This window comes from Biomphalaria glabrata, chromosome 2, assembly GCF_947242115.1.
Source record: "Biomphalaria glabrata chromosome 2, xgBioGlab47.1, whole genome shotgun sequence".
In the NCBI taxonomy this organism is placed as follows: domain Eukaryota; kingdom Metazoa; phylum Mollusca; class Gastropoda; family Planorbidae; genus Biomphalaria; species Biomphalaria glabrata.
Window position 1 is genome coordinate 41,860,598 of NC_074712.1, and position 16,042 is coordinate 41,876,639.

Consider the following 16,042-nt stretch of genomic DNA (forward strand, 5'->3'; position numbering starts at 1 on the left):
CACTACACAAGATCTGTCAACCTTCTTTCTCCATTCTTATCTCTCATTTGTCTTTGATATAATTTCATTTGGATGTTCTTTCTGAAAATATTGAAGCCTGCCCAAAGGGTGGACCGCTTCGGGGGCCGATTTTGAGTTTGTGTTTCCACACAAACTGTCTTTTGTAACCTTGTTAAAATTAATCTTTTGTAACCAAAATCAAGTAAATGACAGATTAAGCTTGAGAATTGCTAACGAGGAAATGCAGATATATGTACATTTGAGAATTTCTTTTAAAAAAATACAATTTAGGAACATAATGATATTGCTAGCATTTGTTCGTGTTAAAACATAACTTATAGAAGAAACAAATTTAATTCTATTTCTTCAGACTAAAGAGCTACATGCAAATGTCGCTTAAGGCCATAATTACCCAGTAACATAATTTTGCCCAGTCCGTCCCTGGGAACGTACCATTTGTTTTAAATACAGTGTGTACACCTAAGTACATTTTGTAGGAGAGGCAGCTTACAACTTTACTTAGTCAGAGAATAGATTTCAAAGTTCAAAACCTCAAAACAAAACTTTGGACACAGATGAGACAATGGACGCCCTAGTTTTGTCTGTGTTTAACAAGTATCAGACCTACTTATACAATGGACGCCCTAGTTTTATCTATATTTAACAAGTCTCAGACCTTATACATGGACGCCCTAGTTTTGTCTTTGTTTAGCAAGTCTCAGACCTTATACAAAGAACGCCCTAGTTTTGTCTGTGTTTAGCAAGTCTCAGACCTTATACAATGGACGCCCTAGATTTGTCTGTGTTTAGCAACTCTCAGACGTACTTATACAATGAACGCCCTAGTTTTGTCTGTGTTTAGCAAGTCTCAGACCTACTTATACAATGAACGCTCTAGTTTTGTCTGTGTTTAGCAAGTCTCAGACCTACTTATACAATGAACGCCCTAGTTTTGTCTTTGTTTAGCAAGTCTCAGACCTTATACAAAGAACGCCCTAGTTTTGTCTGTGTTTAGCAAGTCTCAGACCTTATACAATAGACGCCCTAATTTTGTCTGTGTTTAGCAAGTCTCAGACCTACTTGTACAATGAACGCTCTAGTTTTGTCTGTGTTTAGCAAGTCTCAGACCTTATACAATGAACGCCCTAATTTGCCTGTGTTTAGCAAGTCTCAGACCTACTTATACAATGAACGCCCTATTTTAGTCTGATTTAGCAAGTCTCAGGCGTATTGTCCGATATGAATATTAGTATGTTCCTAGCCTAGAACCGACCTAAGTTGGCAGAGCTATAAGCAGAGCTAGTGTCTTTTTCTACTCTGTAGCGCCGTTGCTCCATGAGTTCTGTTCGTATCACATTCATGCTTGTGTATTTTGGTGTCTCTACATGTATTTCTGTCACAAGTATGTCTATGTATTCTTCCTACATTATGGATGTTCATTTAAAAACTAGTATGCCTATTTGCTACGGATCCAAACGAACGAACTAATTACAACGACAGACACAACGACAGACACAACGACAGACACAACAGTTTAACTCTATTCTTGTGCCCTCTTCTGGAAGTAGTTCTTGCGTCAGTAATCACCTTGTTCTTTTAATGCCTGGCAAAGTCCAGAGTTAAAGATCCTCTGTGGGTCCAGGCCATAAATCAGAGCAAATCAGACCTGACACAATCAATGGCCCGCCGAGCGTTATTTGTTTCAGTTTACAGCTTGCTTGACCTGGGGATATAATGACAGCTATTTCCTGTAAATTAAAACAACGAGGGAAAAAAAGGGTTGGTTGGCTGAGTGGAGGTAATAGCGAACTGTAAACATTGTTTCTACTCTATTGGGTCAATATTTATGTCTACATACATGGGACATGCATTGCTTTGGGGTGGAAGTGTATTATATAAAAGGTGATTTCTTGAAGTAGCCTTTGAGGAGGCGATCTTACTTCCAGTAAAAAAAAGAATTTTTAATGATGTAGTCATTTTGATGCCAGATATAATCTGGGTTGTTTTGGAGCTAGTAATGTGGATTGGGGCTTTGGTGTGTGTGTACAGCTTGCTGTAGGATTAGAAAACGGATTTAAAGTAAAGTTTTGTGTTATATATTAGGTTTTAGCTTAGATTCTAGGTTTAGACTGAGATTGTCATCTTAATTTAAATCAGACATATCTTTAACAAACATTTTTGGAATGAACCTTTCTTTTTCTGTCTGCGATGATTTTGTCGTCACAGTAAAGAGAACATCACAAGACTAGGAAGTCAATATAGAAATAGCAAAATAAAGTCAACTATTTCACAGAGAAATAGCAAAATAAAGTCAACTATTTCACAGAGAAATAGCTAAATAAAGTCAAACATTTCACAGAGAAATAGCAAAATAAAGTCAACTATAACATAGAGAAATAGTAAAAGAAAGTCAAGTCTATAGAAATAGCTGAACAAAATCAAGTATTGTCTATAAAAATATAGATTTAGATCTTTGTTTAACAGCATTTACTAAGTTTATATCAACTCACACAGTCCGTCTGTCTTTCTGTCTGTCCGATACAAATTTATACACGTTATATCTTTCACTTCTCAATCACGGATCAAGTTGAAACTTTGCACACAATTATTTGTTGCCTCTAACTAAACATGAATCATTAAACAAATATGAACCAAATAAATAAGTAATCAGTGGTAGTTATAGTAGATATAGGGAAATAGATATTACGGCACTGTACTTATGTAAGTTTTTTTTTTATATGTTTTGCTTTCTTTTAATAGCCTATTAATTATGGCTATATTGTGAACACCAAAGTGATCACTAAATCTGTGCTGAAAACAACGACTGTCATCCGGTTCTGTGTACAGTGCTTCTTGATTTAAAAGACAGGTGATAATTTCCACTGCGTATTCAGTGTTTTTGAATGTATAGTTGGCATCACTTTTATACTAGATGAACATGAAGGCTATCAGTCCAGCCTAGAGAAAGAAAGGGAAACAAAGCTAAGAGATTTTCCCATTGATAACAAGTATGTTCATTGTGGCAATCTGTGTAAATATTTGTCATTGTCCAGTGTGTCCTCACTATAGCACACACACACTCACATTCACCAATCTAAGAGTGTGCACCACTTCAGGGATGCTATTTTCTGCCACTACACCGCCCGATTAGTTTATTGATGGCGCTTTGCTGGCAGACTATCAACGCTTCTGCGGTCATTAGCTGCGGTGTTGCCCCAGGGAAATTTACCTCCCCCCCCCCCTTCCCTCAGTCAGTGTAAGGCGGTGATTGTGGCTTTGTGACCTGATTCAATTTCTTAAGACTTTAAAAAGCTTCAGTCTTTTTGTCTTATCCTCTCTGAGTTTCAGTCTTTTTGTCTTATCCTCTCTGAGTTTCAGTCTTTTTGTCTTATCCTCTCTGAGTTTCAGAATTTTTGTCTTATCCTCTCTGAGTTTCAGTCTTTTGGTCTTATCCTCTCTGAGTTTCAGTCTTTTTGTCTTATCCTCTCTGAGTTTCAGTCTTTTTGTCTTATGCTCTCTGAGTTTCAGAATTTTTGTCTTATCCTCTCTGAGTTTCAGTCTTTTTGATCTTATCCTCTCTGAGTTTCAATCTTTTGGTCTTATCCTCTCTGAGTTTCTGTCTTTTGATCTTATACTCTCTGAGTTTCTGTCTTTTGATCTTATCCTCTCTGAGTTTCTGTCTTTTGATCTTATCCTCTCATAGTTTCAATCTTTTGGTCTTATCCTCTCTGAGTTTCAGTCTTTTTGTCTTATCCTCTCTGAGTTTCAGGATTTTTGTCTTATCCTCTCTGAGTTTCAGGATTTTTGTCTTATCCTCTCTGAGTTTCAGAATTTTTGTCTTATCCTCTCTGAGTTTCAATCTTTTGGTCTTATCCTCTCTGAGTTTCAGTCTTTTTGTCTTATCCTCTCTGAGTTTCAGTCTTTTTGTCTTATCCTCTCTGAGTTTCAGAATTTTTGTCTTATCCTCTCTGAGTTTCAGAATTTTTGTCTTATCCTCTCTGAGTTTCTGTCTTTTTGTCTTATCCTCTCTGAGTTTCAGAATTTTTGTCTTATCCTCTCTGAATTTCAGTCTTTTGATCTTATCCTCTCTGAATTTCAGTCTTTTTGGCTTATCCTCTCTGAGTTTCAGGATTTTCGTCTTATCCTCTCTGAGTTTCAGTCTTTTGATCTTATCTTCTCTGAATTTCAGTCTTTTTGTCTTATCCTCTCTGAGTTTCAGGATTTTTGTGCCTTTATTTTGTCCAAAGCTTCTATCAACTCACTCCGTCTGTCTGTTAGAAGATTGTACACTTTATTTCTCCACCTCCCAATCTCGGATCAAGCTGAAGTTTTGCACAATTATTGTTTTTTACATACCAACACAAGAATAAAATAAAATTAGTTAATTAACTATTGGTAATTAATTATTTTGTCTGTTATCTCGAACAACGGAAAGAAATTTTACTTGACTGATAAAGTTGAATTAGTCCCCTTTGTTGTTTGTAGAAAGAAAAGGTTTGTAAATAACTATAAACCCTTTTCATCAGCAGCTCCTCAGCATGGTGGTTACCAAATTGACTTGAGGAGGCTGAGGAGGCCTTAGCCATCGCACTAGATAGAATCATAGCGTATTGAGAAAGCTAAAGGCATGAAATTCAGTTTAAAAAATTCAATTGGTAAAATTATTTCTAATCGCTAAGATTTGTCAGATTTATTATTGTTAGTCTAGATATATTACAAATTTAATTACATGACTGATCCAAACTAATTGATACAAACTACACACTTTATATAAGCTAGTTATATATAGTAAAGTAAAATAAAGTGAAGTTCCCCTTTCAGACCTAGTGGTCTTTAAGGCAGATGATGTAAAGGTCATCTGGTTCTGTGGCCTACGGTTAACGAGGTGCCATGTGGCCAGCACAACGACCTTTACTTTTCCCCAACTAATGTCAGGTACCCATTAGAGCTGGGTGGACTCAGAGGCGCCCGAAGATCCCGAAATTAAAAATCCCAGTCTTCACCAGGATTCGAACTCCGGACCCTGGTTCCGAAACCAAGCGCTTTACCGCTCAGCCCTATATATATATTTAATTTTGCTTCTTTGTTCTGTTTTGTTTTTTAACAACCGTAGCTGATTATATATACACGATGATCAAGTTCACTATGGCTTACAAAAAAAGCTATTTAAAAAAATTGATCCAATTTTGATAAGTAAATCCTATTATTACCCACTTTATAATACACCGGCTTACCCCTATTGATCAGTAATAGGCAACTTTGGGAAACGAAATGAAGAATTATGCGTGACATAACATTAACAAAAGTATAAAATAAAATAAAAAATAATAAAAAGTATAAAATGCATTTTTTGTTTCATAAATATACACCATCTTTACAACTATTCACTATTAATAGTAATAGTAACAAACACTGGAGTCTTTTTTTTTTTCTCTGTATTATTATTAGAAGGGAGATGACCATTTACTACGCAAATTGTTTTAGGTTTTTTGTCCAAAAAAATAAATCTTTATTACAATTCTATTGCTAAGTTATGTAAGTTCTGTCAAATTAAATACTACATTTACAAAAAAAATGTTCATTTTTTTTAAAGAGAAAAAATCTATTTACTATGCAAATAAGTTGGAAATAATTTAAAACAACAATTAATAAGTTGTTTTTCATATTATCGAGTGAATTGTAGGTCCACACCTATATGATGGAATACGAAACTAAAGAAATTATTTATTTTTTTTACGTTAAAATGTTTTTTTCTTGAGGCCTTGAATAAGAAGAGATTGACCCTTTACAAAACAATTAAATCAATTAGATAATTATTATAACATATCAGTTAGGCTAGGTACACATCGAACTTTACATTCACTTTCACCTATCCCTTGGTCTGCTGGACCGTTGGTGGACCACACATGATCTGTCAATATTCTTTCTCCATTATTCTCTGTCATTTGCCTTTGATATAATTTCATTCTGATATTCTTTCTGAAAATATTGAAACCTGCCTTTTTACCTGCCTGTGTGGACCACTTCGGGGGCCGATTTTGAGTTTGTGTTTTCACACAAACTGTCTTTGTAACCTTGTTAAATGAATGAATCTCTTAGTCTTTAAAAAAAAAAAGGCAATGATGTTAAATAAAAAAAAATTAGTATAGTGATCTTAGAACACGTTTCCATTGACAGGGTTTTCTTCTTATATTTGTCCCGATCAATACGATATTTGCTGTACATGTTGGTACAAGATTCCCTTCGGCCTCCCCGGGACACATCTTATTAGGCCAATTTTAGACCAGGCTACCACGTCCTTACAATAAAATAACATTCTCTGGCTGGAAAGTTTGCTCACGTGACTCAGGGCTGGACATTGATTGGCGGTTGGGTCTTGGTGTAGACTCAGTAAAGTTATAGCAATGTTGCCATATCTCAACAAGGTTGCGTCACATCTTTTTATTGTGTAGTAGAGTTCTAAAAGTAACTAGAGAAATGAAAGTATTTTTTTTTCGAAAAAAAAAAGGATTAGCAAAAAAACAAAACGTGTGTTTAGTCTAGCTATAGCTTTGGGTTCTCAGGAAGAAAAGCGAGCCAAACTAAAAATGGCTGGTTCCTCTAACACCAAAGCGCTTGCCACTTTATTTGCCTTGTATGTGGATGGGAATATCTTTTCAGAGTAAGACTCTACATTCACATGAATATGAGTTTTACGAGATGAACCAAAGTCGCTCTACCACTGAAGCATGTAGAAAAATTTTGATTTGATGGTTTTGCGTGCGTTTCGATAGTTTGATCTTCTTGTTGGCAGACTTCTATTTACCGTAGGTCAGGGTCATTTTAGTATTAAGTACTTCTCGACAAATGACTGGACAGTTTGATCTTGTCCTGACTGTCTCAGTTGTGCAATTACACTGGCTTTTAGTCCATTCTTAGCTATTTTACCTTGCTCCCACGGCCTTGATTCAGTTTTATTAGAGTGCTAAAACAAATGTCTTCAACAACTTCAGCTCATTCTGTGAATCAACTTACAAAGGTTTTAAATTCTTTTCCATTAATAAAACAATCATTGAAATATTTTACTTCGATTGTTCTAAATAGATTTAATAGCAAATACACAAAAGGAGTCTCAAGTTTGGAAATTGTATACATGTAAATAAACGTGGACCGTATGAAATAGAAATTATGTGCGACATACTTTATATAATTTGTTTACTTTATTTTCTATTATAGCAGCACTCCAAATAAGATTGCGTTTTAAAAACTATAGTTTGTTAGTAAAAAGCGACTTCCGAGAATGTTAGCTTAAGACATGTTCATCGACAGTACTAGAATGAGCTCTTTTGAAAACGTCATTCAGTGGACGAGTTGAAGTGATGAAATACAAAACAAGAAGATAAACAAGCGAAATAGAAAAATTAAAAAATAAAAATAAAAACATCTTAGGGGGGGATAAAAACTCTACAATATCTCTCAATATTGTAAGATTTTTTTCCTTTTTCGATGTACACAATTAATTAATTAATTAATTAACACTAATTAATTTACTAAGTTTTTTTTTGAAAATGGATTTATGTTTGTTGGTCATCAACAGGATTCGAACATGGCTCAGTATGAAAATCAAGCACTGAGCAAAGTTAGAATTGACCAATGACAGTCTAGATCAATGTTTCCCAAACTTTCGACCTATGTGTACCCCTTTTAAAATTTTTATAATGCTGAGTACCCCTCGCCCCCCCCCCTCCCCCACCACACTTTAATTTTTGAACAGATTAAATGGGTATTTTAAAAAAATCAGTATAGTTAATGAGGTGCTACGCGTACCCCTTTCAAAGTCTTCCCGTACCCCTGGGTTACGCGTATCCCAGTTTGGGAAACACTCGTTTAGATGGATTGTCCGTGTGGTGAGGAGAGACAATACTTAAATGTTTTTGTAGGATATTGGTTTCTAGGTGAACTATTTGTTTTCTCTAGTCATTTCAAACAGCAAAGACAAATAACATACAAACACACACATACATATCTAGGACACGCTGGACTTCTGATATGATGTCACGTGTAAAACTAGTAGCCTGGTCAAGCTGAGCTAGCCAAGCTGTGCTAGTTGTAGGCTTAAACCATAGGACGAATACTTTGGGTGTTTTTTTTCCATGGGAAAGCTTATATGAACCCATATCGTCTGTCTTTCTTGGTAGATTCTTTTTCACTTTTTCCACCACTTCAGATTCCAGGACTAAGTTGAACATTTGCACACTTGTATAATGTCTGAACCCTGTAAAAGGGAGATGCTGTGTCCTGCTAAATTGCCCTAATTATAGAGAGGTTATGCCCATTATAGAGTTAGCCTTAGAACATTATTGCGTCTGTTATATCACTGCTTTGGACAAACGTTAATACATGTTGATACAAACAAATAATGTCGTGAGGTGATATTTGTAAATATATCTTTAACCTTAGCATGCAGTGGGTTCAGATAGCATAGAATAGGTTCAGATAGCATACAATAGGTTCAGCATTCATTTCGAGACTCCAAGATATCTTGCGTACGCTTTATTCTCTATTTGAAGCTGTCTCACAAACTGATATATACAGGGCCGGATTTAAGTATGTGGACAGATGTTTTGTAGAAACCCTTTTACTTTTTGGAAAGCTTTTATAAAATCCACTATTTAAGACTTATCAATGTACATACTGATATCTAATAGCAAGCTGTATTTTAGAAGAAAGAAACACAGTGTTTGTAGACTTTATCTAATTTTACTACTTAAAAAAAGTTACAATTATTTAATATGCAATATTTGTAAAATAAGAAATGTATAATTAGTATGTTTTTGAGTTAGCGGAGAGTAAGACCATGGGAGACTTCTAAAATATCTTTTGTGGAAGCCCCTTTTTGTGTATCCCAGGAGCAGTAGCCCAGACTGCCCTTGCTTAAATCCGGCCCTGCATATATAGAATCTCTAGCAGTCAATGATTCATAAACTATCTTACACATGAATAACTGAGCCATTTTGTGTCATTCAATGTAAACCTCTTTAGGACAATGTAAAGCTCTTTAGCCATGTAGAAACTTAGAATTAAATATTTATTGCATTAATAGTAAGTTAAAGAAATAAAACATTGGCTTAATGATACGTTAAGGGCCATGATGCATCTTCGTAAGTCTTGAACGTAAATATACTGTATACACATAGACTTAACTTACTCACATGGCTTTACAAGTTGTACTCTGAAATAACACAATGAACTTGACCTTTAACTTCAACTTCAGCAGTGATAATTAGATAGGCTCTCGACTACCAGAAAACAAATAGAAGATTGGGCATTGAAATTACACTGTGGAATAAAGACGGAACTATTTCTAGCTACGCCACTGTCTTCTTAACAAATGTGATGTTGTTATTGTTGACTTTTATTTTTGAATTTCACTTCATTTCACTTCATTTCACTTGATGTCTGTTGCTAATATTAGTTCTAGAGAATGACGATGGGCTGCCACTATATACAATTGATATATTTCTAGACTTCAATCTGTCATGTTGTATTGTTTGCTCTACAGCTACTTGGGTAGGCGGCGCTTACATCAACGGAACTGCGGAGATGATCATGCGCAGTGGGCTGCTGTCTTGCCAAGCACCAGTTGGTTACGCTCTCAGCCTCGTTTTTGGTATGCAAAATAATAACAATAACAATAATATATGTACAAATGACAAAAAAACTGGATCGCTAAATGGTACATTTAATCACTTATTCAGTCAGCGGTGGCACCCTAATCAATTTTCATTTAATATAATTTGTCTGTTATAAAATTTCTACTTCCGCAGTACATTTAAAAACAAAGAAATGTACACGCCACAGACCTATATATATTATATCTAGACTGGAAAACGGAAACAAATTCATATCCTCGATTGATCAACTCACAGACCTATATATATATATATAGATTGTTATGTATTAATCACAGAACATATATTCACGCAAAGCCATTTCCTGTTAGTTTCCATTAAGATAATGTTTAAAAAATCTTAGGGTATTTTGACATCAGATTATGTATCTAAAAATTTCAATTAATACTTATGAGACTAGAGTACTCTTTTTTTATGTTTAATTACTAGATCTAGATCAAAACATTAAATTATATGTTACATAGGCTAGGGTTGAACAAAAACCTAAAAACCATAAAACTACCTTACAAAACAACGACTTGTCTCAACTTTGTTAAAAATTTTAACATTTTTTATAGTGTTAAAAGTTCTCCATGTCCAGTCTAGATATAATATATGTAGGTCTATTTTTTTTTTTTTTTGGAATGGGGGAATTCACTCCATAAAATCCTAAGTCTCTATTCATTCCTCTGCTATGTACACACACACACACATATGCACGGCAACAATCTACAATACACATTAATAAACATGAGTGTTTAGTCCCGTGGTTCAATGAGATCGTAAGATAGAAAGGGAAAGCTGTTACGATTTACGTAATTGAAAGAACTACTCTCACTAATAGTGCCATTAATCAAGACATTTTGTAATACCTTTAAGTTTAAAAATATGTAAAGATTTTTTTTGAAAAATATTTTTATTTAAATAAAACGATTAGATTCAAAAATATTGAAATTACTTAGAAATGTGTTAGAATTTAACGCGTGATCCACAGATCAGACTAAAAACCCATCTTACAGCTATTGTTCCTTCAATGCAGTGTTTCCCAAACAGTTTCCTGAACAGAACAGTGTGCGCACATTCTGAGTATTTAGCGTAACACTTTGCTTACTTTTTTAGAGAGATTAATTCACGCGGTGGCCAAACTAGTTCATTATTCCAGTAGTTCGTTGAACACCTAATCTGGCCTCGTGGAACACCTATTCAGGCCTCGTTGAACACCTATTCAGGCCTCGTTGAACACCTATTCAGGCCTCGTGGAACACCTATTCAGGCCTCGTGGAACACCTATTCAGGCCTCGTTGAACACCTATTCAGGCCTCGTTGAACACCTATTCAGGCCTCGTTGAACACCTGTTCAGGCCTCGTGGAACATCTATTCAGGCCTCGTTGAACACCTGTTCAGGCCTCGTTGAACACCTGTTCAGGCCTCGTTGAACACATATTCAGGTCTCGTGGACATACCTGTTCAGGCCTCGTGGACATACCTGTTCAGGCCTCGTGGACACACCTGTTCAGGCCTCGTGGACACACCTGTTCAGGCCTCGTGGACACACCTGTTCAGGCCTCGTGGACACACCTATTCAGGCCTCGTTGAACACCTATTCAGGCCTCGTTGAACACCTATTTAGGCCTCGTTGAACACCTATTCAGGCCTCGTTGAACACATATTCAGGCCTCGTTGAACGCCTGTTCAGGCCTCGTTGAACGCCTGTTCAGGCCTCGTTGAACACCTGTTCAGGCCTCGTTGAACACCTATTCAGGCCTCGTTGAACACCTATTCAGGCCTCGTGGAACACCTATTCAGGCCTCGTTGAACACCTGTTCAGGCCTCGTGGAACACCTATTCAGGCCTCGTTGAACACCTGTTCAGGCCTCGTTGAACACCTGTTTATGCCTCGTGGAACACCTATTCAGGCCTCGTTGAACACCTATTCAGGCCTCGTTGAACACCTATTCAGGCCTCGTTGAACACCTATTCAGGCCTCGTTGAACACCTGTTCAGGCCTCGTGGAAAACTAGGGTTTCGCTGAACACAGTTTGGGATACACTGCTTTAATTGTCCGATTTGTGAAAAAAAACGAATTCTGCTCTTACTTAGACAAAACTTAAAACTTTAAACTGCGTTATGAAAAAAATTGAAATCTTAACTCTTTCTCTCCTAACTGACGATATCAACTTTGATTCCACTAGAATGTGGTAAATAATTACGGAGAGAAAGAGTTAAATACCCTACAAATTACTAATAATAAGGCTTGTCCTCGAGTGCGAATATTAATGAGGAATGCAGTATTTCCCGTGGATAGGCAGCCCCAGCTGTGACCTACATAGTTTGCCACATTCATGGCAAGCATAACCATTGTCCGCCTGTGGTCGAATAAGATTTTCTTTTCGCCGTCTGCGTCTGTCGCAACAGAGTCGATACAAGGATATCCTATAAAATAAGAAATTGAATAATCGTCATGGGCTTTACATTGTTTAGAAATTTCATAGTATCTATGGAGTTATCAATGTCATAGACTTTTTAAATTTTTAAATATGTATTACAGTCTAGAGTGAGCAAACTATATATCAATATATGCTTTTGGATTTATACCCCTTCGTTATTTAGATTGTATAATGTTTATAAATTGTGCGATATGTATTATCTGTGTGGTGCTCATACATTTTGAAATATTAATAAGCTGTGTTACGTTCGTCGTGTGTCTAGACATACACATGTTACAATGACCGATGGGTCTGGCTAGATTGATACTAAGTTATTTTTAGATTTTGTTTTTTAATATAATGATATACATGTGGTTTGGTCTAAAAATAACACTGGTCTTCGTTGTAATTCCCCAAATACTGTGCCTCTCTTCTGATGGACTTCATCACTAGAATGGCTTGGTCCCGAGATCCTAAATACTACTCTATAGCATGCACCTAGTTATGACTACTACTAAGAGCGACTACTCTTACTCTTATTACCTCCCTTCTCTCACTATTGCTACTACTGTTAACAATTTCCTGGATTGTCTCCCTCTGCAGGCGGTCTGTTCTTCGCTAACAGAATGAGGACACAAGGCTACGTCACCATGCTGGACCCTTTCCAGATCAAATTTGGGGAGAGGATGGGCGGTCTGCTATTTATACCTGCCCTGCTGGGCGAAGTGTTCTGGACAGGGGCTATCCTGGCAGCTCTAGGTAAGCTCTGACACATCAACTAGTGGTCAGTTCTAGCAGCTTTATGCACCAAATACTAATACATCAGGTATGACATACAAATGTAGTGTAGTGACATACAAACTTAGAGTAGTGACGTACAAACGTAGTTTAGTGATAGACAAACGTAGTGTAGTGATAGACAAACGTAGTGTAGTGACATACAAACGCAGTGTAGTGACATACAAACTTATAGTAGTGACGTACAAACGTAGTTTAGTGATAGACAAACGTAGTGTCACAACTTTCCTATTATATCTATAGAATCTACCATAGGTCTCGATACGTCTAGGTGTCCCTGGTTCAGTTCTAGTTAACGAAATAAAACAATGAAACCACTAGATCAAACACATAAACTTTAATCATCTTTACTGCATATCACACTCGCTGGTCTCTGTCTCACAATAAAACACACTTCCGGTCATTCGCACAGATTGTAAAAATAGATTATACATACCTACACACATTCATCCGTGACACGTAGTGTAGTATGCTAGTAATGTTTGGCACATTGTGCTTTAAGTTTACAATGAGCTGAAAATTTTGAAGAAAAAAAACATGTTACAGCATATCACTGATCCCCATATATACATATACTTGTAAAAATATATCAACACACACAGAGACATGTATTGTTTGTATATTGATGTTGTCCTCAAGTATTGATGTAAAAAAAAAAAGAAGAAATCCTTGACACATTGTCAAAATATTTAGCTCTATATTAGTTTCCCCATTTTAAATGTCCGCTTCCAAATTCGAGGTGTAAAAAAAGATAGGTAAACAATTGTTGATACTTTCACTACAAAGTACTAAACTCACTCCATAGTAAAGACTAGATGTTTTATTTCCTCCTAAGAAAGGCCATCATTCAATATGAACACTGGCTATACTTCAGTGTTTCTAACCGTTGTGTGACATGAACTGAAGATAATTACCTGTCAAGTCTAACCAATTCTCGTTGTAAGAATAAGCATGTTATGTATGCGATGTCTAGTTATGTATAATAGAATCATACTCTCTTTCTGGCCTCATTTTGAAAACGAGGCATGTGTTTAGCTGATTTATAAATCTAGTATTTCCTTCTATTTCAAGTGTATCCTATATTTCTGACCACTACAGGTTCCACCCTATCAGTCATCATGGAGTTGCCCACACAGCCGGCTATTATAGTCTCGGCTTGTGTGGCCCTGTTCTACACACTAATTGGTGGCCTCTACTCAGTGGCCTATACAGATGTAGTACAGTTGTTTTGTATCTTCTTTGGTTTGGTAAGGCAAAGCGCGACAGCTACATTGTTTTATTGATTGATTCTTTGATTGATTGATTCTACGCTTTTCTAAACAATAAGTATTAAAGTTTCATCTTCTCTTATTTACATTAAATGTAAATACAAAGTAAAAGTATCGGTAGATAAGACATACACACTAGACAAAGAGCAGTTTTGTAACTATGTAACGTACACACTAGACAAAGATCAGTTTTGTAAATAAAACTATTCAATGTTTATCTTACAGTGGATCAGTGTTCCCTTCGCCATGACACATCCAGCCGTCTCCAACATTGCAGTGAATGCCACAGAGAACTGGATCTATCCAATCCCAGTCAACGAGATACCCACATACTTCGACAGCTTCCTTCTCTTAACTTTTGGAGGCATTCCGTGGCAGGTAGTAGCAGTCCCGTCTTGTCTATTTAGTACGCAGTCCAGTCTATCTTCTTGTCTTACACATCACTTCCTGTGTGAAGGGAACATTCAGAGCTCCAACATTTGAAACACTTTGAAAATATGAACTGTTTAGGAATTGTTTAGAGAGGAATAAACACACACACAATATAGCGTGAGAATAAGTCTCTAATAGAAACACACACACAATATAGCGTGAGAATAAGTCTCTAATAGAAACACACACACACTATAGCGTGAGAATAAGTCTCTAATAGAAACACACACACAATATAGCGTGAGAATAAGTCTCTAATAGAAACACACACACACTATAGCGTGAGAATAAGTCTCTAATAGAAACACACACACAATATAGCGTGAGAATAAGTCTCTAATAGAAACACACACACAATATAGCGTAAGAATAAGTCTCTAATAGAAAACGTTTCGAAATATCAGAAATAATGAAATGATTCTTATTCTTATGCAATGCTTAATCGTATCACTAGCTTCAGCCATCATTCTAATTTATTAAAAAAAGAAAACTTGACAAATAAAGCTTATTATATGCCTACTCCTAGGAGGTGCGGTGGCTGAGCGGTAAAGCGCTTGGCTTCCGAACCGGGGACCGGGGTTCGAATCCTGGTGAAGACTGGGATTTTTAATTTCGGGATCTTCGGGCGCCTCTGAGTCCACCCAGCTCTAATTGGTACCTGACATTAGTTAGGGAAAAGTAAAGGCGGTTGGTCGTTGTGCTGGCCACATGACACCCTTGTTAACCGTAGGCCACAGAAACAGATGACCTTTACATCATCTGCCCTATAGACCACAAGGTCTGAAAGGGAAACTTTACTCTTTTATATGCCTACTCCTACATCTTAAACAAAACCTCAAAAATGAAACTCAAACCACAGATTGTTTTTTACGAAAATCACATGCTTTTAGTAAAAGGAAATTTATATCTAAAACAAAAACAAAAAATACTTTGAAGAGAACCACACTGATCTCTAAATACACATATTCCAGTAATGTGTTTTCCATTTTTTTTAATTTTATTTTAAAAAGGGGCAATCTTGTGTGTATTCCAGGTATACTTCCAGCGAGTCCTGTCCTCAAAGACTGCCATGAAAGCTCAAGTGTTGTCCTACATTGCGGCCATAGGTTGCATCATCATGGCCACGCCTGCAGCACTGCTTGGTATCGTTGCTGCTTCAACAGGTGAGCGCTGTATTGCCGAGATATCTTTAGTTCAATGTGAAGCATTTTGTGCCATCTGTAATTGTCTACTTTCTAGTTTACGACAATTGAATACAAAATCTAAAAACTAGATAAGTTTGTGTTGAAACAGCGACTCGGTATTTTTGTCCGCCTATTCAAAAGGGAAGTAATACACCTAACATTTTCTTCATTATAGAGTAAGACGAGTTACGTCACCTGGGGCTTCCATTCCTAAGATATTTTACAACCCACTAGTTTAATGAAAGGGGAATAATTAGTGTATATTTTCTTCAGTATAAGACTA

The 16,042-nt window shown here is 36.4% G+C and overlaps 1 protein-coding gene across 6 annotated transcripts in view; it reads left to right on the forward strand.

The window, feature by feature from the left end:
• Nucleotides 1-16,042, forward strand: part of LOC106079019 (high-affinity choline transporter 1-like) — a 94,298-nt gene that overhangs the window by 66,001 nt on the left and 12,255 nt on the right. For all 6 annotated transcript variants that reach the window (XM_056020626.1, XM_056020627.1, XM_056020625.1 and 3 more), the window contains 5 exons: nt 9,542-9,649; nt 12,681-12,836; nt 13,974-14,122; nt 14,369-14,521; nt 15,609-15,738. In XM_056020626.1, coding sequence (XP_055876601.1) covers nt 9,542-9,649; nt 12,681-12,836; nt 13,974-14,122; nt 14,369-14,521; nt 15,609-15,738 — 696 coding nt within the window. The remainder of the gene's footprint in view (nt 1-9,541; nt 9,650-12,680; nt 12,837-13,973; nt 14,123-14,368; nt 14,522-15,608; nt 15,739-16,042) is intronic.